Here is a 26,813-nt window from a genome sequence, read left to right as displayed (position 1 = left end):
TCTGAAGTCTGGTGACCCACCTATACGAGCATTGTTCTCTGACCAGTTGAATAGGCTCCCTGTCCTTACGACGACTGAAATGCGGGCGAGCTTCCAATCAACACACGACTTGCGAAAGCACAAGAGACCCAGCGCCGCTTTGAGTGCAATTTCCATAAGACAGGAGCATATAACGCAACACAAAAACGTGAATGCTTCGTGGATATCATACCACAGAGACCAACCGATAAGCCTGACAAAGCTTTGGTGAGTTGCTGACGCTGGACATGACGCGAACGTCTGCTGCTTTGCTCTACCGTCTATGGGGATAGAACGCCGTGAGGGGATAACGCCAGGTTATATTCATACTGCGACCCTCGCCTCAGATGCTTATTCTGCGAAAGACACCCCAGGAGTAGTAGCCAATCTTGGTGCCCCCAAGCAAGTAGTGACCCTAAATATATCAAATTGCAGGAAGGCATGCCCTGATTTGACTGATCTGCAGAAATGGCCGATCTGATTGATATATCTGATCTGTAATCTGATCTGTGAGCAGCGCTAGCTGAGATCATTGCTCTACAAGATTCCGACTAGGAGCGGAGAGATTCCTGAGTACACGAATGCATGGGCTACGAGGCATCTCCACATGGCTGACTTGTTGTCCCCGGTGGCACATATATCGTTAGACTCTCGACGCAGAGGTAAAACATCCATTTCGTAAGCTGTACGTATGGGCGGAAGTGCATACATGAGGGGCTATTGTCAATCAGGGGTTACATATAAAGAATACCATCTCCACCATCTTCCGTACTCGTCCTAGGCTCGTTCCATCTACTTGTCTCACCTGCTGCTTGGCTGGTGTCCACCGTCGTACCCATTTTGCCCTTGCCGCAGTCGATCAATCAATAGCCCGGGGCACTTGGCTCTGGCACTCGCCGCTGAGCCACGGCCGGATCGTGGATCGCAGATAGTAAGTGGGCATCCACGTGTATAACCATTGGCTACTCTGTCGTCACTGAGCAAGGGTCAACAGACCAGGCCGCCAAGGGAGCTTATTATAGTCGCCGCCGCCGTCAGAGTTCGGGTCTTTTCCCTGGTAGAGAAGCTGCAAGTTGCATGGATCAACGGGGAATGTCTCGTCTGCCGCAGTGCGGATGAGATCGCCATGGCTAATATCGTTAGTCCACGTGGCGCCACTGTTAGCCTTGCCGGCGAAGGGGTTGCTCTCGGTGGCGGCCTGGGGCGTCCAGTCTCCATCTAGACTATCAGCAGTGAAGGAGCGAAAGTAACGCCCTTGCGAGCCAATAGCCTCGACTATCATGAGGTACTTATTCAGGCCTTGAAGGGTGTAGACCTGAACAGCTTCGAATAGATTGTTCCTATCGTCGGTCATAATGGTGTCTGCTGATGTGCCAAAGTCGCCTGGGAAGTCTTCCAGGGGCATGCTGGCCCTATAGATATTTCCATTATCGCCAGCAAAGAAAAGGTACATGTTCGTATCGTCTGCGATGAGGGTCTGGTCGATGGGACCCACGTCAGAGTCGATGTCACCGGAATAGAGCGGCTCAGCAGATGACCATCCATCCGCCTTGGTAGGATCGTTGGACGTAAGATAGAAGAAGGGAGTCGCCCCCCACTGGGTAGCAATGACCCAGATGTCCTTAGGTCGAAAGTAGAAGACTGTAGGTGCCACAGTGCCAGTGCTCATCCCGTTCTGGGCTGCTAAGCCCATGTCACTGAAGTTCGAGAAGAGGTCGAAATTCATCGAACCATAAGACCCCCCTGAATCAACTGTTGACGCATACACGAGGTGCTTGTCGTTGTATGGCACGGCGGAGAAGTCCTTGAGGGCAATCCAACCCGACTTGGGCTGTGCCAGTGCGTCACTGGATGTCCAGTTGTAGGACGACGGAAGATCGCACTGCGCGACGACTGTCGCCGACGCGAGCAGGGCCGCCAAGCCACCGTAGAGTCTCTTCATGAGGCTTAGTTCAAAGGATTTTGCAGAAAGGACGAGCTCAAATGCCGGGTGTTTCGGGGAAGGGATATGAAGTGGCGGATGGCCAGGCTAAGGAAACTTGGAAGACTTCCAGAAGATACGAGCCCCGTTATGCTGAGCTCGTGGAAGTGTTAGGATTACAGGCTGATTGGTCCTCCCTTTTATAGGCCCAGATGTGGTCGCACTCGGTCCCATTGCTCGGCCAATTCGGAAAATTGTACTCTTCTGAGCGAGGCACATGTCTGCTCTCCGTGACGACGAGCACTGCCGCTTGTCCTGAAACGCAACGGAGGGCCTGTCGGCTAAAACAGATTCCGGGTACAGAGGATACTTTCATCCCACGGAGTAATGATCTGCATTCGTATGGAGATTGGTGGAAGTGACGTCCTCGAATGCAGGAACAAAGGCACAGGAAAAAGGATCAATTGGTGCATCAAGGCTGATGATGATGATGTCTAAATGCCAAGATTGTATGCCTCTCGATTGAGACCCCCCTTTCGTGGTGTTCTCTGACCCACAGTTAATTTCTCCCCAACTAGGGAATAGTCCGGTCACGATGTCCTCTGTCAGTGGTAGCAGCGGATTGAAGCTGCAGGCGGATACACTGCTGCTGTGTGAGACAGTGGAAAACGCAAGGTGAGTGAGGGGGCATCACCACGATTGCACCTGAAGAGGAGGGTTCCCTCTTCCTTCCTGATAGTTAAGACGATATGCTCAATTCAAGACGTTTTTGCTGTGCTTTGATGACTCCTCGACTGCTCCCTTGTAGCTGACATCGTCATCCTCATCGCACGGTAGCTAATTCCGACAGAGATCCTCGCCGTGGGTCATAACCCTCCTCCTTCGTAGCGCCTTTAACCCGTAGAGGATCGTGCTCAGGGATGCTCTTTGCGGCGCTTCTTCTGAGGGAATCATTAGCGTTCGAGCTTTTGGCGCCTTATCCTTCACAGGCTCTCAAGGCACTTTCGCTCCCGGCTGCAATGCTCCTGATGTCGTCCTGCTTCGGGTATCGCTGGCCAGATCCACTCTTCTGACCTGACCTGACCATGCTTTGAATGGTCAGCCGATGTCAGCCCAGCCCATCCCAGCGGACTATCCACTTGTAGGTCCCATTCGTCCTGTCGGGCACGCTCATACACCATCCATGCCCTCCAGATTAACTGGTTAACCCCTTCCAAGCGGTCTAGAACGGAGTAATAATTCTCCATTTCCCTTGGAACCGGTAATTCATAACTATTCAGGCTGCGGGCTGCGACAAAGGTAATCGGCTAAATGCCTTCCCCACAAACGGCACCCTTACGAAGGTGATTGTCGTGAACCCGGCCGGCGATCATTACCCACGAGTGATGTGCAAAAGGGGGCCTACAACCAACTACGACCACTCCCCAGATATACTTCGTATTCATCAGGAGAAAGTGATGAACTTCTTCCAATGAAACTCCCATCCCTCGCTGCCCTCACCCCGCCCACCATCCCCTCCTCTTCCTTCGCCCGCTCCCAGCATAACTCAACCTACCTCAACCCCATCCTCCCAGGCTAGCACTCTGACCCATCCTGCACCCGCGTAGACGATACCTTCTTCTGCACGACCTCCACCTTCATCGCCTTCCCCGGTCTCCCCGTCTATGCCTCCAAGGACCTCATCAACTGGCGTCTCATTAGTCATGCCTGGTCCCGCGAAGCGCAACTCCCGGGCGTGAGCTGGAACACCACCGGCCAGCAAGATGGCATGTTCGCGCCCACGCTGCGGTACCACAACGGGGAATTCTTCCTCATTTGTGAGTACCTAGGTATCGAGGGCGGCATCATCGGCGTGGTCTTCCGCACGACGGATCCGTTTGACGATGATCCGTGGAGCGATCCCGTGATATTTCACCCCAACAGGATTGATCCGGATCTCTTCCGGGACGATGACGGCAAAGTCTACACTGTAATGCAGGGCATCATCCTCCAGGAACTGGACCTCAAGACCGGGGAACTCAGTCAACCGCCCACTGAGCTCTGGAACGGCACGGGAGGTGCCTCGGCCGAGGGACCGCACATTTACAAGCGCGACGGGTGGTACTACCTCCTCATCGCCGAAGGGGGTACAGGTCTCGGCCACTCCATCACGATTGCCCGCGCAAAGGACATCAAGGGTCCGTACGAGGCGTTCTAATGGAACCCTATCCTCACGAACCGCGGTACGGACGAGTATTTCCAGACGGTCGGACACGGGGACCTCTTCGCCGACGCGGATGGCAACTGGTGGGGCCTCTCGCTGGCTACGCGCTCTGGACCGGAATATGAGCACTACCCCATGGGTCGTGAGGCGGTTCTCTTTGCTGCGTCATGGGAAGAAGGGCATTGGCCTGTTCTTCAGCCTGTGAGGGGGCGTATGGAAGGGTGGCCTCTGCCGAGGGAGACGCGTCGTGTCCCCGGTGATGGGCCTTTCAGCTCTGATCCAGACCAGTATGACTTTACCGCGGACAGCATCCTGCCAAAGCACTTTGTCCACTAGCGTGTCCCTCGCGAAGGGACATTTAGCACCACGGATAAGGGTCTGGAGATCGTTCCCAGCAGGAATAATCTCACCGGAGTACCCTACTCAGAATCGGATATTGTCCTCACAGGCAAGCGTGGTTTGTCTTTTATCAGTCGTCGACAGACACACACCCTCTTCGACTTCAGCGTTGACTTGTCCTTCTCCCCCAGTGCGATCAATCAAGAAGCCGGCATCACCGTCTTTCTCACACCCCTCAATCACATAGACCTCGGCCTCGTGCTCCTCCAACCCGGTAACGACACAGCCCCATCTGTACACCTCCGCATGCGCGCAGAAGGTACAGGAACGCCTCCTCCGGAAAAGGTCGTGCGTGTCCCTAAGGGATGGGCCGTCGACAAGCCTATGACGTTGCACATCACGGCAGAGGATCCAAAGTCGTACACCCTCTCTGCATCGTTAGGTGGGTGGGAGACGCTCGAAATAGGCAAGGCGTCATCGGCGCTTGTGAGTGGTGGGCATGGCTCGTTTGTGGGTAGTCTACTGGGTACGTATGCGACGTGTAATGGTGAGGGGAGCGGCGTCGAATGTCCGAAGGGAGGTGTCGCGACGTTTCAGCGATGGAGGTATACCCCTGTTGCGCAGTTCATTGAGGAGGACGAGTCCGTTCCGGCGTAGGCGTTGAAGTTGAATGATTAAAATCGCAAGGGTTGATGAAGGTGACTAGGAAAGCCACGACTGACGGAATTTGAATATTTGATTACCCCAAAACTCGCTATCAAAATCCCCCAATGCGGCTATTCTACAATGGTTGATACTTCACGCCAAACTCCATCTAAATCAGCCGACCCTCGGTATTATCGTGTGTTCGAGGGCATATAGGTGTTGAACCCCGTTTTGCCATGTGTATATCAGGACGCGGTAACTCTGCTGCTTACCCTCCTCGTCCTCCCGCTCCCATGTAGTCCACTCACGTCTTCCTCCCCTCCTTCTTCCTTCTTCTTGGGGTTCTGCTTGGAATTTTCCTTGACGGCACCTCTCTTCATGCGTCTGCCGCGCTAGGGCTCCTCGGGTTCTTCAGACTCCTCGCTCTCCTCGCGGATAGGTTTCAGCCCACGGACTTTCGCTTATCGTTGCAGTCGAGGAAGCGGTAGATCAGGCGGTGATCCAAAGGCCGCTCTTCCTTGTCGCTTGGCCCCGTTTTGTCCGTCTTTGGACAAACAGATCCGTAACCTTTGGAGTGGCGCTCGCAGCGAGGGCACGATTCAGAGGAAGTAGGCATTCTGCTGAACAAAGTAGGTCGGGCAGTTGGAGCACTGGATCCGTGCCATGGCGGGCTCAGACAGGAGCAATGGCGTCAATACATAGTCGCCGGGTGTGCGGAATTGGGCAGGGGCGTAGCCTGCTTGATACACACCCGTCTCATGAAATCAAGCCAAAAACTGCAAATTTGAGTATCCTGCCACTAAGATAGAGAGACTGTATCTGAGGTAGTTGATTCGAGGGCCGTTCAGCCCAACATGTGTTTCCCTGCCATTTTCCCTGAAATAAGAGGTGTGCATTAGAAGCACATGATGCAGCTGAGCCCAACGAGAAATGGGATGCAAATCAGCATGCTTCACTGGTTGATCGCCACTGGCTGTATCGAAGTTTAAATGGTAGGAAAGACACAGCCCTGCCCTGTCAATTTTGCAAGAGATCAAATTCTTTGATTTCCTATCATTGATCTTCTGAAAAGAATAAAAGAGTATAAACCACATTCACCACTCGGACCCCAATTCTATTCCGTCCTGCATGCCTTACATTGCACGGACAGATGCCTTCCTGTCTCTTGGAACAGGATTATATCCAGGTTGCAGCGAGCAACAACGACCAAGTCATGGCCCTTATGGCAGCAGCGATATGGGGGTATGAGCAGATAGTCCAGATGCTGCTTAATCCAAATCGCGGATCCAACAGGCAAGGCATACAGCAGGCCCTGGAGGCGGCACGGGAGGAAGGCTATACAGAGGTGCAGCGCTTCTTGTTAGCGCAGCTAGAAATCTTTAAATACTAAGAATTGAATTGAATGCGGTTAACTTAGATATGCTCTTGTGACTAACCCATTTATTTATACCTTGGCTCTGTAGTTTTATTATGGCATCTGGACCGGGTTGACATCTTGAGCATGGGTGAGTAGCTTAGCTTCCAACTGTTGTAGCTGAGACAAGAACCCAGGATTGGGTGAAATGGCAGGGCGAGCAGCTGTGAGGATATCTAGGCTTTGTTGGAGAGTGTATCCCTGACTCGACATCAAGTATGCTGCGACGACAGTCGGAGACCGGGAAATGGCCGCAGAGCAATGCACGAGCACCTTTGCACCTGACGAGCGAGCATGATCGAGAATTTCACATGCCTGGTCGACGCAGCGGGTGATATCTGCGTCGGGATCGTCGAGGAGAGACAGTCGGTGGTAAGTCATGGTTTTCAGCCCGTCGGCCGTGCGAATACCTTCATCCACGCGTCGAGGGCTTTTTCCGATGGATAAAATGACGGTTATCTCGTGCGCCTGGAGGAATTTCAAATCGCTTGCTGTGGAAACGGGACCAATGTAGAGGAATCCAGGGATAACACAGCCGCTCGCCTGGCCTTTCTTTTCTTGCTTCTTTCCCATTCTCGACTTTGGGGAGCTGTATCCTGTCAAGAGAGTCGAGATTGCCCTGGATGGCCCTCGTATTTAAATTGTCACGCAGCTGTGAGTCAGAGACTCGGTCCAGGCGCCAACGAATTAGTGGCAGACAGGGAGCAGTTGTCTGCATAATGTGCGTGACAAGAGTAAATGTATTTGAGAAAGTAAAGCTTCTGTGGCTCTGACTTTGGAATTGGTTGGTGAAGAGTTGATGTAATATGTTTGTGCGGATATTATCTGGCGCCTGAGATGGCTCTGTCAGTTGTTTTTGCTGGTAGCTGGAGTGTGGACTTGCCTGCTGTTATTGGCGAAACCCCTGTTTGAAGGAACACTCAAATCATCACGCGTTCTCAATCTCCTCGAGCCCTTGGGCTCGCCAGATCCCCTTTGCGTAGGATATCAATTCATTCTCTCTGATGCAAATGGTGTTTTGCGTGGCGTTAACGGCCGGGCACAAAAACAGGTTCTCGTACGCAAGCAGAAGAGGAGCTCCAGAAACGGCCACAGTAGCTCCTGATTTCGCAATATTAACCACCTGTTCCAGGTGGCTCCGCCCACGGCCATGCAAATCGACCCCCCATTTCTCGATTGTCACTCTGGGCGTCGCTCGCTCAATCTTAACAGTGAAGACAATCTTCACTTCGCCGTGGGATGCACGGAACCAGTATCGAACATCTGATCGCAGTTTCGCCCGTGTCTCCGAGTACGCTACTTCTAGAACAACACTGGGCCATTTCCCCGAACGGCCATGAATCTTTCGAAGCAGGCCCCATGCCTGGTCAGGTACTTTGCTGCCCACCTTGGGTGCAGACCTTATGCCTCCGGCTGGTTGAGGGGTAACCCCTAGCGGTCTGGTGGCATTGCATAAGAGGCGGTCGAACGTGATAGAGGCAGCCTCATGAGGGGTTGAGGCCATGATTCTGAGAAGCAGCAATTTGAGCTGCGTATCGTAGGCTCGGCCGAGAGAAAACACGCTGTCCCTGTTCTCCCCCTGGGGCTCAAACACGCGGCTGTATTCTTCTGGTGTCACGCCCGTCACAAGAATCCACTCGTTTTCGCCTTGGAACGTGTCAAATCTTTTCTCGAAGTCATGTTGGAATCGCTCTCGGCCTTGATAGGGGTAATGCGGTATAACGGAAGGTGTGAGATTCCCCAGGAAGCCACGACCCAGATCGTCATCGTAGACAATCGTGGTAGGGCTCTCTGAGCCTGAGTTGCAGTCTGCCATATTGCTACAAGCCGGGGAAATTTGATGCGTTGAATTGCTGGCGAGGTCAACTGTACCTTGAGCGACTCTTATACATGACATTAAATCCACTCCAAGCGTCATAGCGTAGGCTGTTTCTGCAAATTATACTTTATGCTTTAGGGTGCCGTGGTTCGGTCTGAAGATAAGTCTTCCACTCCCCCGAGTAGTCTCGGTAGTGGTGGCATGACTGTGACGGCCACCAAGACGGTTCGTGCTGTTCCGCAAGTCGGCTGTATATCTTAGGGGTGTAAACCGGTGTTGTTGCGCGAGAGCTTGCACGAGAGCAACGTGGCTTCCGCGGCGGTATACGATCTGGCTTGATAAAGAGGGCTATCTTCGATAAAGAACAGAAGGGAGCTCCAGTGAAACCAACCAGTGATCGAGGTCCCTGACAAACCGAGATCCATTCCTCCAGAAGCTGACATTATTGCCTCAGCAGCATCCCCCACCTGGTCATCCTACCACCGCAGCTCAGGGGCTATTACACGCCCACTGACTAGCTGAAAACATGCGAACTTTAGAGAAACCCCCAATCAGTTGTTCGTTTTCCTTCTGTAAAGCAACAAATGCTGCTGAACTGTATGACGAGAAACTCAATGAACAAGACCTAATTTTACCCGAAGATTAAAAAGCTTTGAAACTCCCTTCAATCTCCGGGATCTTCGCACTAGCCCCCTTATATCCTTCACGCCCTTGCAACCCACCTGTATATGCACGAAGCAGAAGATAATTTTCTTAGTCATCCCCTTTCGCATCCTCAGCATGCGGGCCATATTCTTCTCAATCACTGGATAACTCACCATGATATACCGCAGCGACCAGCTGGTTGCTGGTGATAAATGGCCGGCCATCAGGAGTTGTTACAAGCCGTTTGTAAGAAGTTGAAATGATACTCGAATTTTCAGTTCAGGAAACTTCGGAGTTTTCAGCCATGTCTGCCATGCTGGCGACTTGCTTTAATATTATAGATTAGGGTTAAGACCCTATGTTGGGGAGCAAAAGCATAGTCGACTAGATACAATGAGACAGCGCAACAGGAGATTCATAATTCCTGTGACTTGGGTGTGATTACGAGCCAGTCTTTCTCACGCAGTTTAGATTCGTCTCTCGAGCAGGACAACTGACATACTGGTGCAGAGATCGTTCCACAGGGGCGCAGCAAGTCTTGGCCTTTTGAGATCTCGGCCTTTGCAGACAAGAGTTGAACTTGGCAGTACTCCGTATTCGACGAATAACCATGGAAAATGCGACCACATGCCCCGGGCCGGCATGCTGGCACCGGATGAACAGAAGGTCCCCTCCGCTGAACACGAATTTCTGTGGGGCTGTCCGGAAAAGACGATTAAGTTGAGATCTTGAGTCCGCAGGAATGATCGTCAGGTGATCAACTGTATAGAATCAACATGTTCAGCACACCCTCTCACTTCATCTTATCAGGTTGAATAATTAACCTTACACTTGTTCGCCGTTACTATGAATTTGGCCTATTTTTTTTTTTACCTTCAACTGCAGAGACAAATCTGCGCAATCAAAGGGCAAGTTGGCGGGTTGTTTGGCGGGCTTGGCTTGGTGTTTGCTCCAGTGATCCTGCTCGTGCAGTGGCCTTTCTCCTAACATGACTGAATGTTGGAAAGGAGTTTATGAATACGAGGGAGTGTTTTCGAGTTTGCGCTGTTCATTCGTCTCAAGGAATTCCACCTGATAGCCACCCAAGATATACCCCACAGAGGGTAGACAAGTATGCGCCTATCAAGACCCAAGTTAACGGCTGGCATGAGCTCAGCCCATAACCATTGGATAAGGCAAGATTTTTGGTCAAATCATGCCGATGGCAGCTGTTGAAGCTCTTGAAAATCTATTTAAGAGCAGGTTCCTCCTTCAATTCCTCATGCCGGTTTCTCAACTCAAAGCTTCAGGAAAAGAAAATTCTTAGAACCCTATTCTCCAAAGACTGTATGAAAAAATCCCTCCTGAGTCTTTCCTTTTTGTCACTAACCACTGGCAGTGCTCCCTTATAAGTTCCAAAATGAAGATCTCAGCTCTCGCACCTATAGTTGCACTGGCCATGGCCCCCACGGTCTCGGCCTGGCGCGTGTACTTTTATCAACTTCAAAATGAAGAAGGCCCTTATATCACGAATGGCGGTCCTGGAGGTACAGGTTCAAGGTGCCACAGTGTTGGTGATCTGAACCAAAAGATTTCGTCCATGAGATACTATTCCGACAATCCAGAGGGCACTACCCGATGCTGCATTCAACTCTTTGATAGCCCCGGCTGTGAAAACTTTTTGGGCCAATCGTTCTGCAGGAATCAATTTGTCAACTTTGACGACATTGGCATGGACAACGATGTGAGCTCTTACAAAACAATTTGCTATGCTATTTAGGCAGAGTGTCAGGTTGCGAGTGCCTGAAAGGGGGAGTGGTTCTCTTGTTCTGCCACCTGGGCAAGCTTCGGCACATGCCCTTCTGTCATTTTGACATTCCCAGAAAGTCTTGGGATTGATGTTGATTCCTGTCTCTCTTGTTGTTCTTTGCCTTTGTTGTCTTTACGGAACTATCCAATCCAACTATTTTCACTCTCTATTAAGGGGTTAGAATACAGATTGAGTGTAGGCCCTGGCTTGCCAAAGGGAAATTGTGAGTACGAAGGTACCTCCAATATGACTTGAGGGGTCGTATTTGTGCAACAGTTGGGAATTGCCCCAAGATTCGAAAGCGCGTCAAAATCGATCTAGGACTCCCTGTGATCGGACACATTAAATACTCCGAGGATAAGTCCAAAGCCATTCTGGAGTGAATATATAATCAAATTAACAAATATCGAGGTCTTTGACAAACCGAGATCCATTCCACCAGAAGCTGATATTATTGCCTTCAACACCCAGCAGCATCCCCACCTGGTCATCCTACCATCCTACCAGCGCAGCTCAGGGGCCAGCTCTGGCTCAATCCCAGTTCCACCGAGATTCTTAGGCCTCGTCATCTGCTCAAACAGCCTTTTGCCAAACTTACGAAACGCAGACGAGATTCCCCCGTGCTCGAACAGCTCTCTCTCCATCTGGCTCAGCTTAAATCCGAACCGTCTGCCAGCAACGTCGACAGTACTAGCAGAAAGGTCAATATTAATCTCAACTCCGTCTATAGCAGCCTCGTAGAAGCCCTCGTCCGCCATTATTATACCGAGCAACCCCAGATTCGGCATATTGCGCTGAAATATAAAAGCGAACGACGTCGCAAGGACGCATTGCACCCCGCAGCCTACTCTATCAGACACATCCTCTGTGCTGATGATAGAAACCTACCCAGAAGAGCCATCACGGCTTGCTCGCGCGAAGAGCCGCACCCAAATGCCTTCCCGGCAACGACAACGTTGAAGCCGTCGCGCACTCGCTGCCGGAACTCGGGATGTGTATGCTGGAGACAGTGCGCGCCGGCAATTTCGTTCGTCTTCATGTCCATGAGGAAGTCCGCCGGGGCAAGCTAATCATCAGCATCTGATCCTATATAACATGGGCCAGTACTTACTGCATCAGTGTCAACGAAGTCACCCAGCCGCTGGATTCTCCCGGCTATAATATTGGTCTGCGGATTCCCGCATTCAGTGCTACCCTGGTCTCCCTGATTCATCTCCGAGATGTTTCCGACCCTCGTACCCTCCCTTGGTTCGACGTATGTCGGTCCTGTCAGGCCTCCTTCAGAGTCTGTTGAACCTGACAACTCCCCCTTGCCGAGAAATCCTCCCAAATCAACAACATCCAGGAAAAGAGTCGGGTCTCGAACGCTCATCCCGAAAGAGGATGCAGCCACAGTCGCAGCGGAAGCAAGGTGTCCGATTGATCCTGCCAACGTTGGTATCTCTCAAGCCAAAGCTACGACTGCCATACCTTTTCCCATGCGATTCTTAAAGTTCCGGTTCTGCGAGGAGAGCCATATCTCGCCTGGAGCGGCTTGGTCTGCAGACATGCCCACGCAGTAACTGCACCCTGGTACACCGATCTCAAACCCCGCGGCTTCGTAGATATCCGTCATCCCGTTTTCTCCCAGCCGATGCAGGATCGGCGTGGACCCAGGGACCATCTTTCGTTTACCTCTAGGTACTGGTCGGAGTCCAGATTGCAACCCTTGGTTGAGGACCAAGGCAGCGAGGATCAAGTCTTCCTCAGTTGTTGTACACGCTCCTATAAAGCATCCGTCCAGCGGCATTCCTTCTGCGTCCACCACGGGAACAACATCGTCCGGGTTCGGGTACTTTGCTATGAAAGGCCTGACGTTTTCCAGGTTGATCTCATACGTTGCAGCGTATTGAGCGTCGTCGTCGGGTCTAAAGTAAACACCCGCCTCCTTGTGGCGGGAAGACATTCGCTTCTGGACGAAATTGTGCGTCTTCAGATCGGGCACGAATATGCCAGTGATACCTCCAAGTTCCTGTCTGCGTCAGTACCTCCTTTATCTTATGTGGAAAACCTACAGCAGTCATGTTGCATATCGCGAATCGAGCGTCGCAAGAGAGATACTGCGCGCCTGGCCCACTGAACTCGACGATCCGGTCTGCAGCAACTGTGTCGCGCTTCAGTTGCTGCAGAATGTAAAGGATGATATCCTTCCCTTCAATCCCCGGCCGTTGTCTCCCCACCAAGCGAACATTCACCGACCCAGGGACCTTGAACCATGTCTCCCCAGTGACCAGAGGGAGTGTGACGTCTGCTGCTCCTAATCCGATGGCAAGGCAGCCCAACGCGCCGGACGAGCAAGTATGCGAATCGGATCCAATGACTATCATACCGGGCTGCACTCGTTGGCGATAGAACTCGGTGTGCAGAATAGTGCGCTGCCGGGATTAGAAGAGCCGGGGAGTGGGGATGATCACTTACATTTGTTCCCTGATAGTCCGTCATCTTAAACACATGCTTCGCTCTCTCACTCGCGTCAATCAAGGCCCTCACTTCGGGCTGGTCGTTGACCCTGGGATCGACTACATGGTCCCCAGCCAACCAGAAGCGGTCGTTGCGGAAAATCCCAGGCTGACCGAGGGCGTCGTACGTACTTTCCATGCCCTGTCTCTTTCAGTCAAATTCTACTCATCAAATTAAGAAGCACACCTGCCATGAAGCCTCCGACGCCAGGACCCAGTCCACATCTACCCGTATCAGATCCCCCGGGGCAACGCAGCCCTTCCCGCCAATCTCATGATGGGCAAAGATCTTTTCACTCAGCGTCATGCCACGGCGGCCAGCGGGTCGAGCGGCCAGCGGAGTGGGCGGTTTCTTCGCTCGGTCGGCGGAATTCAGTGCTTCGAGCCATGCAGATACGAGGAAAACAATCTCTGATTCCTGCTCGGGGGTGATGGCAGCAGGATCGGTTATGGCCAACCCTCCTAGCTCCGGGGGCTGGCTACACATCGGCAGGATATCGCACAGACAGCCGGCCTCTCGATGGTGTCCAGAGTTGCTGAGAACGCTCTGGAGGGCCGTGATCTGCGCGACGATGTTTGTTGATTCATCGAGTTGCTCTGTTCTGTTATCCACTGGACCTGGATGGTTCGGACGACGTACCATCTGTATCTCGGATTCTGATATTTCTGGTCTCCTGCAGAATCTGCAGAAGCCGTCGAAGGCTACCTTTCTTTGTGTCTGCCATTCTGCATTGTTGCTAGCCGAATGCAAATGGGGCGGACGCGGCCAGGCGGTGATATATGACGCCCGCGGTTGCGCGTGGTGTTACGCAGACCGGCCCGTTATCGGGTTGCACCTGCCATCTGGGCTAGCCACGAGCGAGGAACAGGGTGAGCATGAAATGCGACAAATCACACCCTACTCAAGGCGCATCTGGCAACTTTGATATCACATAATTTACTGCGATGCCATTTGACCTGCTGCATCAAGCCCCCTGCATGAGAGCAAGGTCACGTGCTCACCGCCAGACAACTCGCATAGCAACTGAGAGCCATGGAGGGCTTGGCTCTGACTTACAGGCACGAATATGCTCTCTGAAACATGCCCGATGGGAGGCTGTGAGTAACAGCAACAACAGCGGCAAATGCACAAGCGTTTAGATATTTGGAGGAAGATGCCCAAGTCTCTCAGCTCGCAAAGGTGGTTATTCCAGAACATAATTCAAGTCTGCTGCCACAGGTGGCTGTGTTGCGGTTCTTGATCACATTTCTGTCCCCTGTTCGACGAGCGCAAGAAGGATTTGAATGTATATTCGATTCACTTCGAGCTATATATGGCCCATAAAGACAAAAGCATAGACCCGAGAATTTCATGCTCGTGCCAGGATTCGGCTAGCAAACTAGTTGATTATGCAAAGGATGTTGTGTCCCAAGCGGAGGGAGCGTCCCCCCCGAGCGCGCCTCTCATTACACGGTAAGCGAAAAGACCAGGATTCTTCACACGCACAGTCCTACTTTCTAGCTAGCCAAGCTCTCAGCAAGAAGGTCAGCGTAGCAATATCGCCTGATTGGCGAGCAAGATCCACAGGTGTGTTCCCTTCATAGTCCACCATTGTCAAATCCGCGCCTTTCTCTAGCAGTTTCCGGACTTTTTCGAGCCGATTCCGCTGGGCCTTAACGGCATAGTGTAACGGCGTACGTCCCCAGCCATCGCGCACATTGAGGTTATAACCGTCCACCACGTATTGCTCGAACCAGAGGTCCCAGGGTCCTTGAGCATGGAACTTGTGTGTAAGGATTTCTTTCAGCATCGTCACCTTGAGCGGTTCCTCCGTCGACTCGTCTCTCGCAGGAATTCCCTCAGGCAACGACTGGCGGAAGAGACGGTATATCATATCCCGGTCATCATCAATGCTCGGATCCAGGGAGTTCTTATCTGTATCGGTCAGCATCTCGGTATGTGTTACGGGCAGGGGTAGCCGGACCGATCCCAGTATCAAGAGCGGTTGGAATCCCCTTCGTCTGGGCAACTGAGACACATGACAGAAGCTCCTTCGCATACGCTGCCGCCACCGCTGCTGCATATGCCTGCCAGTCATTGTTCTTATGCGAATCGGCGTAATCGCTAACTCCCCGAATCACCAGGCATGGGAATTCGTCCATCAAGCCTGCAGCCTCCATCTCAAAGCACAGGATGCCGAGTTCGCGCGCCAGCTTATCACGTACAACGGCAGACTTCACCACCTGATTCCCGGAAGCGATCAATCCATAGTGGACGAGTGGGTCATTAGACCCCCGCGCGTTTCTGGCCACCACCTGTGACTTATCGCAGGCTTGACATGCCTTGGAAGCAGCGTCATGCTCATAAGAGGCATCAAATAGGACGTCCTCGTTGCCGTCCGGATAGCCGAACTGTTTCATGCCAGGGAATCTAAGTAGCATCCCACGAAGGAGGTCCGGGATCTTAATCATTCCCATCATGTGATTCGCCTGAAGCTCTGATATAGCGGTTAACACCACACTGGGCGGCTTGTTCAGAGCGCCAGTGCGTTGAAACTCGCCGTTCCTTATAGCCTTACCATAGTCGTATTGTATGACTCCGCCAAAGCTACCCTGCGGGTTACTCACAATCACATCTCCCAGTCTGATATCGTGGTCGGCGCTCGGGACCCCGCCACCTATGCCAACCATCAACCCAAATCGGATACAAGGATATGTCGCGAGCATCTGCGTTGCAACAGTAGCGGCAGAGATGGTCCCTGTTACACCGGATGGGAGACATGCAATAACGACGTTGTGATTAGATATTTCTCCGAGCGCGTATGTGTTGTGGTCATGCGGGGGCTGGGCAAGCTTGTCGTGGGCCTTATCGAGCATGGCCTTTGCAGCCGCCAGTTCGAGCGGGAGGGCGCAGATCCAGCCGATCATGTAGTCACCGTGTGAACGCCTCATCGCGGAAGTTGCTTCTCAGACTTGGACGATGGAGGCTGTGGGAAATCGCCACTGCACTAAAAACGGGTCAACCCTTCCTCGTGAAGAGCTCATCTGGCTGACAAGGTTCAGAGGAAAGAGGCACTCGCCCGCTTGGCGGACGCGCCCGATCCTGGCGCGTCAGACACAAATGGGAACAACACAGACGCTGACCTGTTCCCCAATAAGAGTCGGTGTTGAAGGAGTCATGTGGACTCACGTGCTCTCTGCTCTATCAGACTGTGGAAAGCACACAGGTTGCTCGCCATCTCGGTGTCAAGACAGCGTCATGCCACGTTTCAGATGAAGCTGACTGAATGCATGGAAGCTTCAATGTCTGCCTTCCCGTCACTGTGCGAGATCATATCTGTTCCCCTAAATTCAGCCACGATATACAAGGACTGTCCCACGCAAACAACAAACCCACCCCGCTACCGAAATCACCTCACTGCCGGGCAACACTGGCTTCGCCACTCGGATAGACATGGAGAGGGAGCAGAGTGAGCCATTTTTAGGGGAGGGCTTCTTGGCAGGGGCTCCTCCCGCGAAGCAGCGCGGGAGACTCGGCAAAAGAGGACACGGCCAAGGGACCAGCGTGTCTCTTGGCCCGGTCCTTGTCTCTTGGCTGATTGATGCCCAGCGATCCACCTGCCTGGGACTGCTCCCCTATTTGGCGACGCTCTGCGTCTGCCTTCCACGCTGCCGATCTTGCTCCGTCGTCCGCCCCCCGAAGGCAGCTCCTGAAGCCTACGGACTTGTCAATGGCCGCGCGGCAAGTCGTGGGAGGGCGATGCCTTTCGGCATTCGGCGGTTTCACGGCTGCTGATGCGAGACGACCTGAGCGGGAACCTTCATTATTGTGACCGGTCTCCGTCAGAAAGCTCAATAAGAATAGTCAGGACTTGCGCCTTCTTCGGTTCTTCACAAACTCGAAGACCTCACTACCTGGCATGTCCACGACTTTGGAAATCTCCGTTTCGAAGCGCTCTCTCGACTCCTAACCGTCGACTCACCATGCCCACTCTGGATGTTAGTGAGCTGAACGTGGTGATCTCTATTCTGGGTAGCGATCCTTATCCGGTCTCCCAGGTCTGTTGGAGTTCAATGATCTAATATGGCCAATAGGCGCCTTCATTATTCTCTATGCGTTGCTCTCGGTGAAGTTGAAGACGCAGTGGTACCTTGGCGAAGCGTGTACGAATCCTCCATGCCATACTAAAGTCAGCTGCTAAACTTGATCTCTTCAAGTACCAGCTGTGGTCGTCGGCATCGTTCTGGGGCCGTATGCGGCGGAATTCCTCGAAGCCACCGAATGGGGCTCCGCGGTCCACGGCCAGCAGGATGCGATAACCTTGGTGCGTGAAGCTTGAAACTCTACTCTCACCAGCCAGACTAACAATGGCAGGGACTGTGTCGCGTGGTGATCGGTGTTCAGTTGGTGATCGTGGGATTCCAGCTCCCATCCAAGTATCAGCTTCTTCGCTGGAGGGAGATGCTGCTATGTCTGATCCCCAACATGACTCTCATGTGGCTCTGCACTTCCGGCTGTATTCTGTTGGCGATCCCTCATCTCAACTTCGTAAGACTCCGGTTTATTTGATCCAGGACCGAAGCTAACGCGCTCCACGCGCAGCTCACTGCGCTGGTGATAGGCTCCTGTGTCACCTGTACCGACCCGATTCTCTCTCAGGCCATCGCCAAAGGCCCCTTCGCCGACCGATATGTTGCCCGCGATCTCCGCGAAATAATCTCCTCCGAGGCCGGTGCCAACGATGGGTTTGGATTCCCCTTCCTGATGCTAGCGACCTACCTCCTGCGGTATACGCAGGGGGGTCCGCATCAGGGCCACCCGGCCAATGCCCATGCCGTGCGCTCAGGAGACGTAGGGCATATGCCCGGCGGGCTTGGGAAAGCGATGGAGATGTGGTTCGTCGAGACATGGGCCTACTACATCATGCTTGGTGTGGTGTACGGTGCCTCCCTGGGCTATGCTAGCATGCATCTGCTGCGGTATACCCTGCGAAAGTACGACAGGCTCCTGACATCTCATTTGACGATGCTGACGTGTTCAGGAAGTGGATAGACAGTGAAAGCTACGTGCTCTTCCCGGCCGCCTTAGGGGTAAGTCTTGTCGTGCAACTCGGGTTCATTGCTCATCCCATCACCAGTTGTTCCTCCTTGGGACGTGCGGTTGCATTGGAACGAACGATCTTCTGGCCTGTTTCTTTGCTGGCGGTGCCCTGAACTGGGACGGGGGCTATCTGGCTGAGACGGAGGCCCGTCATGACGAAGTCAACTCATGCATCGACGTTCTCCTCAACTTCGGGGGTTTCATGTATATCGGCGCGGTCATTCCATGGGATAGCTTCCACCAGCCAGACACTACCGGGATTACCTATCCGCGGCTGATCCTCCTGGGCGTCATGGTTCTCCTCTTCCGCCGCATCCCCAGTACGCTTGCGTTGTACAAGTTTATGCCCAAGGTCTGCAAGAACTGGAAGGAGGCCTTGTTCATGGGCTATTTCGGGCCGATTGGTAAGTCAGACCTGGTTTTGTTCGGATTGTCCCTAATGCGGTGCAGGAATCGGAGCTGTCTTCTACGCCGAGCATACCTCCCACCTGTTCCCTCCTGTCGGTGAGGGCAGTTCCATGGAGGACCGCTTGATGGGCGCTCTCAAGCCGAGTGAGTCAAGGAAAACTGAGTGGCATCGAGTCACTGCCCCCCAAACCCAACTAACCATACCTCAGCAATATACTGGCTTGTCCTATTCTCCATATTTGTCCATGGTGCCTCTATCCCCCTCCTAAGCATCGTGTACAAGCTCCTCAATGTCCCGCCCGAGATCGACCCCCTCGGCCCAGCCGAAGTCCGCTCCCTATCTTTCAACCAGACCCTGCCTCCCAACAGCACACTGCATTCGAAGCGCCGCTCAATCCTCGTGTACAACCGCTTCTCGCGGACGAAGTTCCCGTCAAATATTGGGTGGAACCTGCCGCAGTTCCGGAGCAACAACAGCTCTCAGACGGGGCTGGTGGAAGAGTTCCAGCTGCAGAGCGTTCGTGACAGACATAGGCCGGAGTAGCGTCGTCTGATTATGGTCCTTTCCTATTATTGTCTTATTATGGATCTCGCTTCGCTGTTTTCGCTTATTAGCACTGCATAAGGCTCATTTTCCTTGTTTCTGTATATCAGTTGATAAGCCGCGGCCTTTCTCATGCCATTCCTAGAGCAATAGACAAATCATAGAATATAGATACATACTGAGACATATAACTTATAGATTTACACTCCATAGTTATTGAAATGGAAAATATATAAGTATAAAGACCTGATTATATATAATATAGAAGTGGTGGCATCGTGGATTAGATGTCCAACCTGCGCTGCGGGATATGTTAACTTGGAACACCTCGTGAGGGTAAGTTTTTGCCTACACGACTCTGAGCTCGCATGGATATATAACTTTCTTACTTCTGGGTGTTCCCGCTTCATCCAAGATGATATACACAAACTGTAATGAGTTTCAAACCGCAAGGGTTAATATTGATTGTCCGCATGATACATGATATCAGAATTGAATCTCTCCAGAATCCACTGGACGAAACATTGATACAATTGTACGAGCTTCTTCTATGCACATCTATCCCTCAAAACTCAATCACAATGTACAAGTACCACCCCACCAAACACCAAACCCGCCCCTCCTCTATCGAAATCACAAGACCACCAACCCACCAGCCATGGAACAAAGTTAGAAAACCCAGGGAATCAAAACCCACCTCACCCGCCGACAATACTCCGCCCAGAACACGCCATGTTTCGCCAGACACCGCGCCTCGTCACGCAGCGCGCGGTGGATCAGCAGCGTCGCCATGAAGATGAAGTACAGCCAGGGGATGACGTGCGTGGAACCGGCGCAGAGACCCGTGCACAGGGAGAAGATGATGTCGCCGACGTAGTTTGGGTGTCGGACGATGCCCCACCAGCCTACGTTCGTTATTAGAATTAGTCTCAGTCTCAACTAAGAATATCAAGAATAAGAATAGGGGAGAGGAGAGGGACCGACCAGAACACAGAAGGAGAGACTTATGCGTCCCTCCGTCGGCGGTGGTATATGCGCTCTCGATGACGCTAGGCTTTGCGCCCCAGATGGTGCAGTCGCTGTTCGTCTGCCGGACGAGGTATTTCTGGTGATTTGCGGACCGAAAGATGGCGTATCCTGCTAGTCCGATTAGGAAGATAGCAGCCGAGCACCAGTATGGCAGGTCGACGGCGTGCGAGGCGAGGAACTGCGTCTGGCAGGTGTAGACCATGGGCAGCCACGCTGCGGGGCCCCAGGCGAGCGAGAAGCCGAAGTGGTCGTGGCTGATATCAATTGTGCTTAAATACCTGGGCCAGATTTAATATTCGAATACATGCGAGTGATTGGCATGGCATATGGCATACCAATCTTCGTTGATGAAGAAGTCGACCGTGTAGATTGTGTGCAGGGCAATGGCCACCACCATGGTGCTGGTGACGGCTCCGGTCTTCTGATACTGCAGCGCAGCAAAGGACAGGTCGCTGCGGCGCAACAGTGAGATTGGGCCGCTTTCTTGGATGAGGGTCTTACATGATAACCCACGAGTTCATCCCGACCCGTCCGATCTGGTACAGCTTGAGATCCCAGCGTCCAAATCGCGGGTTCAGCTCGATCCCGGAGAGCAAGTCGTGGAACAGCGAGCCTGCGACTTAGCATTCGTGTCTATAGAGTGTGGACATGTACACACCACTAAATCGCCGGTCCTCGGCCGTGCTGGGTGCAAGATGCCCTTTCGTCCAGCCGAGTATGGTGGCCAGAATGCCGTATACGTTCGCCACGGCGACGAGTCCACTCCAGTGTTCTGCGACGCTGGAGAGCGGGAGCACTTCGATTACCGAAAGAGTTACAGCGGCAACAAGGGTGACAATCCAGGAATTAAGCCCATTCACTCGGTATGATAGTCTATGGCCCCCCGGCGTCGGTGGTGCCGTCACAGTCTTCCCTGGAAGCGCGATCGAAAGCAACGCCTGGAAGAGTAACCAGCCGATATAACCCAGCCCAGCCTCCAGTGTCGGCAACGGTGTGTACTTCAGAAAGAAGTCGAGCGCTCCAAGGGCGGCAAGCTCGCACACGGCATCCCGGACGGACGCATCGAAATCGCGGATGCAGACATGGACGAAGACGACGAGAAGCGGACAGGCGAGCATAAACCCCAGACTCAGCAGGCCCGACGCCGCAGAGACTCGTTCGCGCCGTCCCCAGAACACGAGGCTCGGCTCGATTGGGCTGTTGCTGTTTTTCGCCTTGCGATATGTTGACCCCAACGTGTGGGCGCAGGGCGCTGCAACCTGCTGCAGGGCCATGGCTGCAATCTGCGATATTTCACCGGCTGCAGTGAGGGGGACGTACGACCTTTATAAGAAGCGTCATCTGCGTTGGAACACAGCAACACCCCTCCGTGGGGAGGGGTCGCGCTGATCGCGGTTTGTCCGATTTGGAAGAATACGAAGCGATGGGGCCAAAGCTTCAGCGAGGGATTCACACCGCTTGTTGGGATGCAGCAGAGTGGATGCCTCAAAGATCTACACTGGCAGGCTGGATGGAGCCACGTTGATCGCAGTGGCTGCAGGGCCTGCCGATCCATCAGTGCTCTTTTCTGTGGACAGGGAGATCAACCTAATCGGAGGAGCTGGATCAAGGTCCAGTTCTCTGTCAAACAGCTTAAGGCTGCTGACCCGATGCAGAGCTTCGATTTGCAGGAGATACCTCCGTTATGTCTTTTCTACCCAATGATTAACCCATGTCTCCCCCGTCCCGGCGTCAGTCGAAAGTCCCACTTCACCCCCTCAACCTCTGGTCTCTCCGTGATCGTGACCGAAGTCTGACCTAGCGGAGGGCTCAGTGAGGCCGCGACTGCGTTGACATTCGTCGGCGGCTCCACCCACTCGCCCGCAACCGGGCGGATCTCAAACTGCAAGATGAGCATCGTCAGGAGAGCCACGATCTCCCCCGTAGCGAAGTGCCGCCCGGCACAGATGTGCGGCGACGACCCGAACGACATGTACGCCGAGGCCTTCTGTCTTTTCTCCCCCGCCGCCGTTGAGATGAACTGTTGCGGATTGAAGGCGTCCGCGTCCGCACCCCATGCGGCCTCGTCGCGGTTGATAACGGAGGCGGGGATGACGATGATCGAGCCCGCTTTGACCAGGTAGGAATCGTCCAGCATCGTGTCCTCGTATATAACCCGCAGCTGCAGTGAATTCGATCGAAGCCGCAGCATTTCCTGGAACGAGGCGAGGAGCAGCGGACAGCGCTCCTGGACGTCTGCGAGATCGACCGTGTGGACTCCCTCTGTGGTGACGGACAATGCATTCTGCCAGATCTCGTCTCGGATCTCCTGGAGCAGTGCTGGGCGAGAGAAAATGTCGAAGATGGCCCAGAAGCTGGAGGGCACTGTGTTCGAGAGGATCCCCAGCCCCATGGCCGCCTCGAGTCGCGCGATATCCTCGAGGGCTGCGCCGCCATCGTGCTGCGTCTTCCACCGCGCGTATGCCAGCTGCGACGAGTTGAGATGGCCGTCGGCTTGGTAGTACTGGAGGAACGCGCGGGAGAGATACTCTCGGCCTTTCCAAGCCTTGCGTGCGATCAGCCACGGGGCGACTCCCATCATGAGAAAGCTGAGATTCTTCTCCAGTTCCCTGCTCTTATTAGCCCAGAAAAATACTCGGAAAAGTGAAGGACTACCAGTAGGCTTCGCGGGCGTTGCTGTCGCTGTAGGGATTCATCGGCCCATAGATAGGCTCGGTACTGGCAAGTGTCATGGCCAACGTGCACCAGTCGTAGAGATCCACCGTACCCCGAGACTTCAACTGCTCCACGCTCTTGGACAGATACCCGATCATCTTCCGGTTCAGCTGGTCCAACCCCTCGCCCAGCAGTGCGGGTCGTAGGGCAGCGGTGGTCGCGTGCCCGAGCCCCTGGCCCTGCGATTCCTTCCCTCGCAGGAGCTGCAGCCCAGGACCGTGGATGCCCCCGACGCACTGTGCCGTGCGCGTGAACAGCGGATCCAGCGACATGGTGCGGTGGTTGCGCCGGATGGCGGCGACGAGCTTGGGCGAGTTGATGACGTACACCTTGTTGAAGAGCATGTCGATGCTGAAGGCCGGAACGCGTGTTTTTGCGCTGCATCAGTCAGTACCATACCAGTCCACCCATCGAGAGGAGTACCTCTGCGTTGCAAAATATCGCAGCCCATAGACGACGAACGCGATCAGATGGCCGATCGCGGGAACGCGACTGGCGAGGAACGGCGGCTCGCGCGGGTCATGTTTGCTGGGTCGCAGCACGAGTCCGAGGACAATAACCAAGCCAAGGGATGCCAATATCGTGGGATCCATAGCTTGATGGTCGGGACTGTGTTTTCTGGAGGAGAGAGAGCTGGGAGCAGTCTCGATAAAATGGACGGAGGTCGGCCAGGAGTTGATCAAAGCCGCCGTCGCCGTGGGTCCATCGTGAAGCTTGGGCCATGGGAAAGTCAGATCCACCGTCCATCATGGCCCGATGTGAGTGACTTCTCGTCCAGTCCTCACTGCGACAAGAGTTGGTCGAATCATGAAGGGGGAGAGATAACACATCTGCCCTTTGCGGGCTCGATGGGACGGCCATCCTCGGAGGCATCTTGGAGCTTGGAGATACGAATAAGGAGATCGATATCGACCTGCGCTCAGATGGAAGTCTATCTGAATATCTCAGGAACCCTTCTACTAACCCAACATGCAGGTGTTCCAGAGAACTAATGCGAACCTACCACATGCATACTATATCCAGGAAATTTTGAGGTTATTTGGAATGCCGCCGGAATTCGACCACAAAGAGAGGGGTGTCAGGATGAGGAGGGAGATCAGAGTGGACGGGAGGCGATTCACGCTTACATGGCCTCCGCGGACGGCTAGATCTTCAGCCGGGGATTGGGAAGGAAAGGTACAAACCTGCCTGTTTAATGTACACCACCATGCAAGTGTCAGCCATCTGTAAATTCTGGGACCGTGGCATCTGAATTCAGGAAGACAGCCCGCCAGTGCGCCTGAACATCCCGACATATCCCCGTCTTATCCTTCCAAGTACTAAAGACAAACTCCATCTTACACGCCACAAACACAGTCTCCTCCCACAACGCCTTCTCCGCATCATAACCCACTCGTTTTATCGCATTGGGCGGATAAGTCCATAATCTCGTGGGATTCCCATCAAACCCCAGTAACTTCCCGCTCATTAGCTGGTTCCCGGGGTTGAACTCTGGATCACCGGCATGGATAAAAAAGGCCCGCGGTGGCTCAGCAACAGATGAATCCTGGACGCGCCACTTCCCTTGGCTCGTCAGGTTATAATCCTGAATCGGATCGGCTTGGATGTACCCCGCATTAATTGCGGTCTGGAAACTTCCTGGGATAAGGTTGCCCAGATCGAGGACTGTTTCGCTGACCGAGTAGAAGCTCTCGTTAAGGGCGGTCGCGGCGTGGAGGAAGGTATCTTTATCGCCTGCCCCAGGTGCGCCTTGGTCGAGGAGTGGGTAATAATAGTCGGGTCCGTAGTAATTGTAGTAGGCAGACAGGAGGAGTGTGAGTAGATGGGTTTTCTTGCAGATAAGCAGTATTCCGGATTCCGTGGCTTGTCGGGCTGTAGAAGGAGGTTCCAGTTGACGAGAGATATTAAAGTAGACAGGGGCGGCAGTATTCGCCCAGAAGTCCGGCCAGGTGACTAGACCAGTAGATGTGAAGGGTTCAGAGATAAGGATTGGAGTTGGATCATAGAGAGGGACGCAGTCTGCATCTAGCCAAAGGATCTTCTCAAAAGAGGAGAAAAGCATGGCAAACGACTTGATCTGGAATCCCTCTATAGCACGAACATTGCGAGTATCGTTCTGGTCCGTCAGGAAATCCGAGAGCACCAGGCACTTCACGCCTAGCGGAGGCAATATCACCTCGCAAGTATATGGCTCATACTCAGTCCAGTCTTTCATAAAGAGCTCCACTGGTAGGGTCGATCCAGTCCGTCGGAGCATCTTTAGTGATATTACAAAGGTAGGCAAGTATGTCCCCCCAGCAGATGACACTATACCCATCGTACCAGGAGCGTAAGCACGGCTGACCTTCCAGCGGAGAATAGCGTCAACAAAACCATCATGCGCCGTTTGCATTGGTAGTGCAATCTCGTCAGCATTTCGAATATAGCTCTCGCGAGGTTTTTCATTCATTGCATCGAATCTTTGGACGACGCCTGCGTCGCTATGTAGGTTTGGTGGAGGACATTTGGGGGCATATTGCTCCAGAAGGAGACGGAGATACTGCCAGAGGTGGGCCTGCCGGTCTGGAAGAGGAAGAGCAAATTCATCGAGCCCCTTATGCCGCAGATAGTGTACATGAAGCAGGAATAAGGCAAGAAGAAGAGATGTGAGAATGATCCTCCAAGGAACCAGCATTCCGTCAGGGTTCCCACATGGGAAGAAGACGGGTAATTTGCGACAAGAGAGGAAAGAGGGGAGGATGGGAGGATTTAAGTGCCTCACAAGGAAATGGGATCAATGGTTCGTGGCGGGGGTTAAAATCCCAGCTTCTCTCCTCCACTCATATTCGTACTCAAAAGAGGAAACAAACGGGGGATATCTCAGTATCCAATAATATTTCCAGAGGTCAGGGATCATCAAGAGATGATGGCGATGAGCAGACTGAATATAAATTTAATTTTAAATCCCTGTCAAATCACTTTCTCTCTGACCTTTATGGCTAAATAATTTTCCAGCAGCATCAAACAATATCGACGACCCGAAAGCATGCCCGCCCAGTTCATGAGTATTAGCTGGCCCTCCCTCCTACTGCTTGAGCGTGCTCTCCGTCCTTCGATGCCACCAGAATTCTCGCTTTGGAGGTTTTCGTGCGGAAACACGAAGTGTGACCGACGACTATTCTGGGAGCCGTGCCGTTCCGGTCAATCAGCCAAAGGCGGTTACGTTGCTCGCTAGTTCAGCACTTATGCGTCCACGCGCGGCATGAGTGCGCGTGGGCCAATTGGCTCGAGGAGTGGCGGCGTGCAGGCAACCAGTGAGAATTTGCCTGTAAGCGCTGTTGCGAGCCTTTCATCCGCAATATCGTCTCCCGATAGGAATTGACGTTAGAGACAATGTAGGGTATCTTCCTCGCTCCATGAGGAGATGGAAACCTATTAACAGACTTCAAAATTTGAGATCAATAAAGAGACGCCCCATACCGCTCTCTGCCGGATATTTGGGATGCCATTCCCCCCCCTTGCCAGTATTTATGTGCATAGGGGATCATTGATATATTCTGTCGGGAAAGACCTGTACCATTTAGATAACAGAACCCTAAGACGATAAGATAATACCTGCTCTGACTGGAATGGGGAGAAGGACCTTCACACACCCTGGTTCCATCAGCTGCGCTTAAAATAGTGTATAGAGCATCAGGGCCCAGTGGGCGCCAAAGGAACGCGACCTAAGTTTCCAATAGCAAGTCCTGTGTAGCCTGAGATAGGCG

At 53.2% G+C, this 26,813-nt stretch overlaps 13 protein-coding genes across 13 annotated transcripts; 4 read left to right on the top strand and 9 right to left on the bottom strand.

The window, feature by feature from the left end:
* Positions 1-558: 558 nt before the first annotated feature.
* BJX67DRAFT_356614 (glycosyl hydrolase family 62-domain-containing protein) lies at positions 559-2,058 on the bottom strand. The gene has a single exon (XM_071029402.1). The coding sequence runs from the start codon at positions 1,958-1,960 to the stop codon at positions 992-994; it is 969 nt and encodes a 322-aa protein (XP_070885089.1). The 5' UTR covers positions 1,961-2,058; the 3' UTR covers positions 559-991.
* Positions 2,059-3,324: 1,266 nt separating this feature from the next.
* Positions 3,325-5,138, top strand: BJX67DRAFT_372774 (glycosyl hydrolase; the record flags this gene model as incomplete). The annotated part of the gene is made up of 5 exons (XM_071031290.1): positions 3,325-3,393; positions 3,519-4,065; positions 4,116-4,120; positions 4,182-4,429; positions 4,505-5,138. The coding sequence occupies 5 exons, from the start codon at positions 3,325-3,327 to the stop codon at positions 5,136-5,138; spliced, it is 1,503 nt and encodes a 500-aa protein (XP_070885088.1).
* A 1,083-nt stretch (positions 5,139-6,221) lies between these two features.
* BJX67DRAFT_356613 (uncharacterized protein) lies at positions 6,222-6,601 on the bottom strand. Its single transcript, XM_071029401.1, has 2 exons — positions 6,563-6,601; positions 6,222-6,461 (listed from the first exon to the last, which is right to left on the bottom strand). Exons 1-2 carry the CDS (start codon positions 6,564-6,566, stop codon positions 6,241-6,243), a joined length of 225 nt encoding a protein of 74 aa, XP_070885087.1. The 5' UTR covers positions 6,567-6,601; the 3' UTR covers positions 6,222-6,240.
* Positions 6,533-7,136, bottom strand: BJX67DRAFT_356612 (dual specificity protein phosphatase family protein). Its single transcript, XM_071029400.1, has one exon. It carries the CDS (start codon positions 7,111-7,113, stop codon positions 6,595-6,597), a length of 519 nt encoding a protein of 172 aa, XP_070885086.1. The 5' UTR covers positions 7,114-7,136; the 3' UTR covers positions 6,533-6,594.
* A 332-nt stretch (positions 7,137-7,468) lies between these two features.
* Positions 7,469-8,356, bottom strand: BJX67DRAFT_382205 (uncharacterized protein; the record flags this gene model as incomplete). Its single annotated transcript, XM_071033188.1, has 1 exon — positions 7,469-8,356. The coding sequence occupies one exon, from the start codon at positions 8,354-8,356 to the stop codon at positions 7,469-7,471; it is 888 nt and encodes a 295-aa protein (XP_070885085.1).
* A 1,924-nt stretch (positions 8,357-10,280) lies between these two features.
* Positions 10,281-10,954, top strand: BJX67DRAFT_148138 (uncharacterized protein). Its single transcript, XM_071024742.1, has 2 exons — positions 10,281-10,330; positions 10,383-10,954. The coding sequence occupies exon 2, from the start codon at positions 10,404-10,406 to the stop codon at positions 10,761-10,763; it is 360 nt and encodes a 119-aa protein (XP_070885084.1). The 5' UTR covers positions 10,281-10,330; positions 10,383-10,403; the 3' UTR covers positions 10,764-10,954.
* A 151-nt stretch (positions 10,955-11,105) lies between these two features.
* Positions 11,106-14,133, bottom strand: acoC (aconitase family protein). The gene is made up of 8 exons (XM_071029399.1): positions 13,932-14,133; positions 13,479-13,888; positions 13,251-13,433; positions 12,848-13,207; positions 12,264-12,804; positions 11,905-12,218; positions 11,682-11,859; positions 11,106-11,637 (listed from the first exon to the last, which is right to left on the bottom strand). The coding sequence occupies exons 1-8, from the start codon at positions 14,014-14,016 to the stop codon at positions 11,294-11,296; spliced, it is 2,415 nt and encodes an 804-aa protein (XP_070885083.1). The 5' UTR covers positions 14,017-14,133; the 3' UTR covers positions 11,106-11,293.
* A 1,051-nt stretch (positions 14,134-15,184) lies between these two features.
* Positions 15,185-16,387, bottom strand: BJX67DRAFT_356580 (5'-methylthioadenosine/S-adenosylhomocysteine nucleosidase family protein). The gene has a single exon (XM_071029398.1). The coding sequence runs from the start codon at positions 16,220-16,222 to the stop codon at positions 15,203-15,205; it is 1,020 nt and encodes a 339-aa protein (XP_070885082.1). The 5' UTR covers positions 16,223-16,387; the 3' UTR covers positions 15,185-15,202.
* On the top strand, positions 16,366-17,303 carry BJX67DRAFT_356579 (uncharacterized protein). Its single transcript, XM_071029397.1, has one exon. The coding sequence runs from the start codon at positions 16,725-16,727 to the stop codon at positions 17,064-17,066; it is 342 nt and encodes a 113-aa protein (XP_070885081.1). The 5' UTR covers positions 16,366-16,724; the 3' UTR covers positions 17,067-17,303.
* BJX67DRAFT_388785 (putative plasma membrane antiporter) lies at positions 17,255-19,498 on the top strand (the record flags this gene model as incomplete). Its single annotated transcript, XM_071034406.1, has 9 exons — positions 17,255-17,303; positions 17,366-17,434; positions 17,489-17,595; positions 17,646-17,819; positions 17,874-18,265; positions 18,313-18,361; positions 18,409-18,775; positions 18,822-18,923; positions 18,989-19,498. 9 exons carry the CDS (start codon positions 17,255-17,257, stop codon positions 19,321-19,323), a joined length of 1,644 nt encoding a protein of 547 aa, XP_070885080.1. The 3' UTR covers positions 19,324-19,498.
* Positions 19,499-19,838: 340 nt separating this feature from the next.
* On the bottom strand, positions 19,839-21,835 carry BJX67DRAFT_148054 (ergosterol biosynthesis ERG4/ERG24 family-domain-containing protein). The gene is made up of 5 exons (XM_071024741.1): positions 21,011-21,835; positions 20,854-20,965; positions 20,688-20,804; positions 20,308-20,630; positions 19,839-20,228 (listed from the first exon to the last, which is right to left on the bottom strand). Exons 1-5 carry the CDS (start codon positions 21,624-21,626, stop codon positions 19,993-19,995), a joined length of 1,404 nt encoding a protein of 467 aa, XP_070885079.1. The 5' UTR covers positions 21,627-21,835; the 3' UTR covers positions 19,839-19,992.
* On the bottom strand, positions 21,836-23,745 carry BJX67DRAFT_148053 (cytochrome P450). The gene is made up of 3 exons (XM_071024740.1): positions 23,491-23,745; positions 23,008-23,445; positions 21,836-22,961 (listed from the first exon to the last, which is right to left on the bottom strand). The coding sequence occupies exons 1-3, from the start codon at positions 23,658-23,660 to the stop codon at positions 22,046-22,048; spliced, it is 1,524 nt and encodes a 507-aa protein (XP_070885078.1). The 5' UTR covers positions 23,661-23,745; the 3' UTR covers positions 21,836-22,045.
* A 538-nt stretch (positions 23,746-24,283) lies between these two features.
* BJX67DRAFT_382199 (mannosyltransferase putative-domain-containing protein) lies at positions 24,284-25,741 on the bottom strand (the record flags this gene model as incomplete). The annotated part of the gene is made up of 1 exon (XM_071033187.1): positions 24,284-25,741. The coding sequence occupies one exon, from the start codon at positions 25,739-25,741 to the stop codon at positions 24,284-24,286; it is 1,458 nt and encodes a 485-aa protein (XP_070885077.1).
* Positions 25,742-26,813: the final 1,072 nt, after the last annotated feature.

This window comes from Aspergillus lucknowensis (genome assembly GCF_044049455.1).
Source record: "Aspergillus lucknowensis strain CBS 449.75 chromosome Unknown BJX67scaffold_27, whole genome shotgun sequence".
Taxonomy (NCBI): Eukaryota; Fungi; Ascomycota; class Eurotiomycetes; order Eurotiales; family Aspergillaceae; genus Aspergillus; species Aspergillus lucknowensis.
Note: the sequence above shows the minus strand (reverse complement) of the source record. Positions and strands in the feature narration are given on the sequence as shown.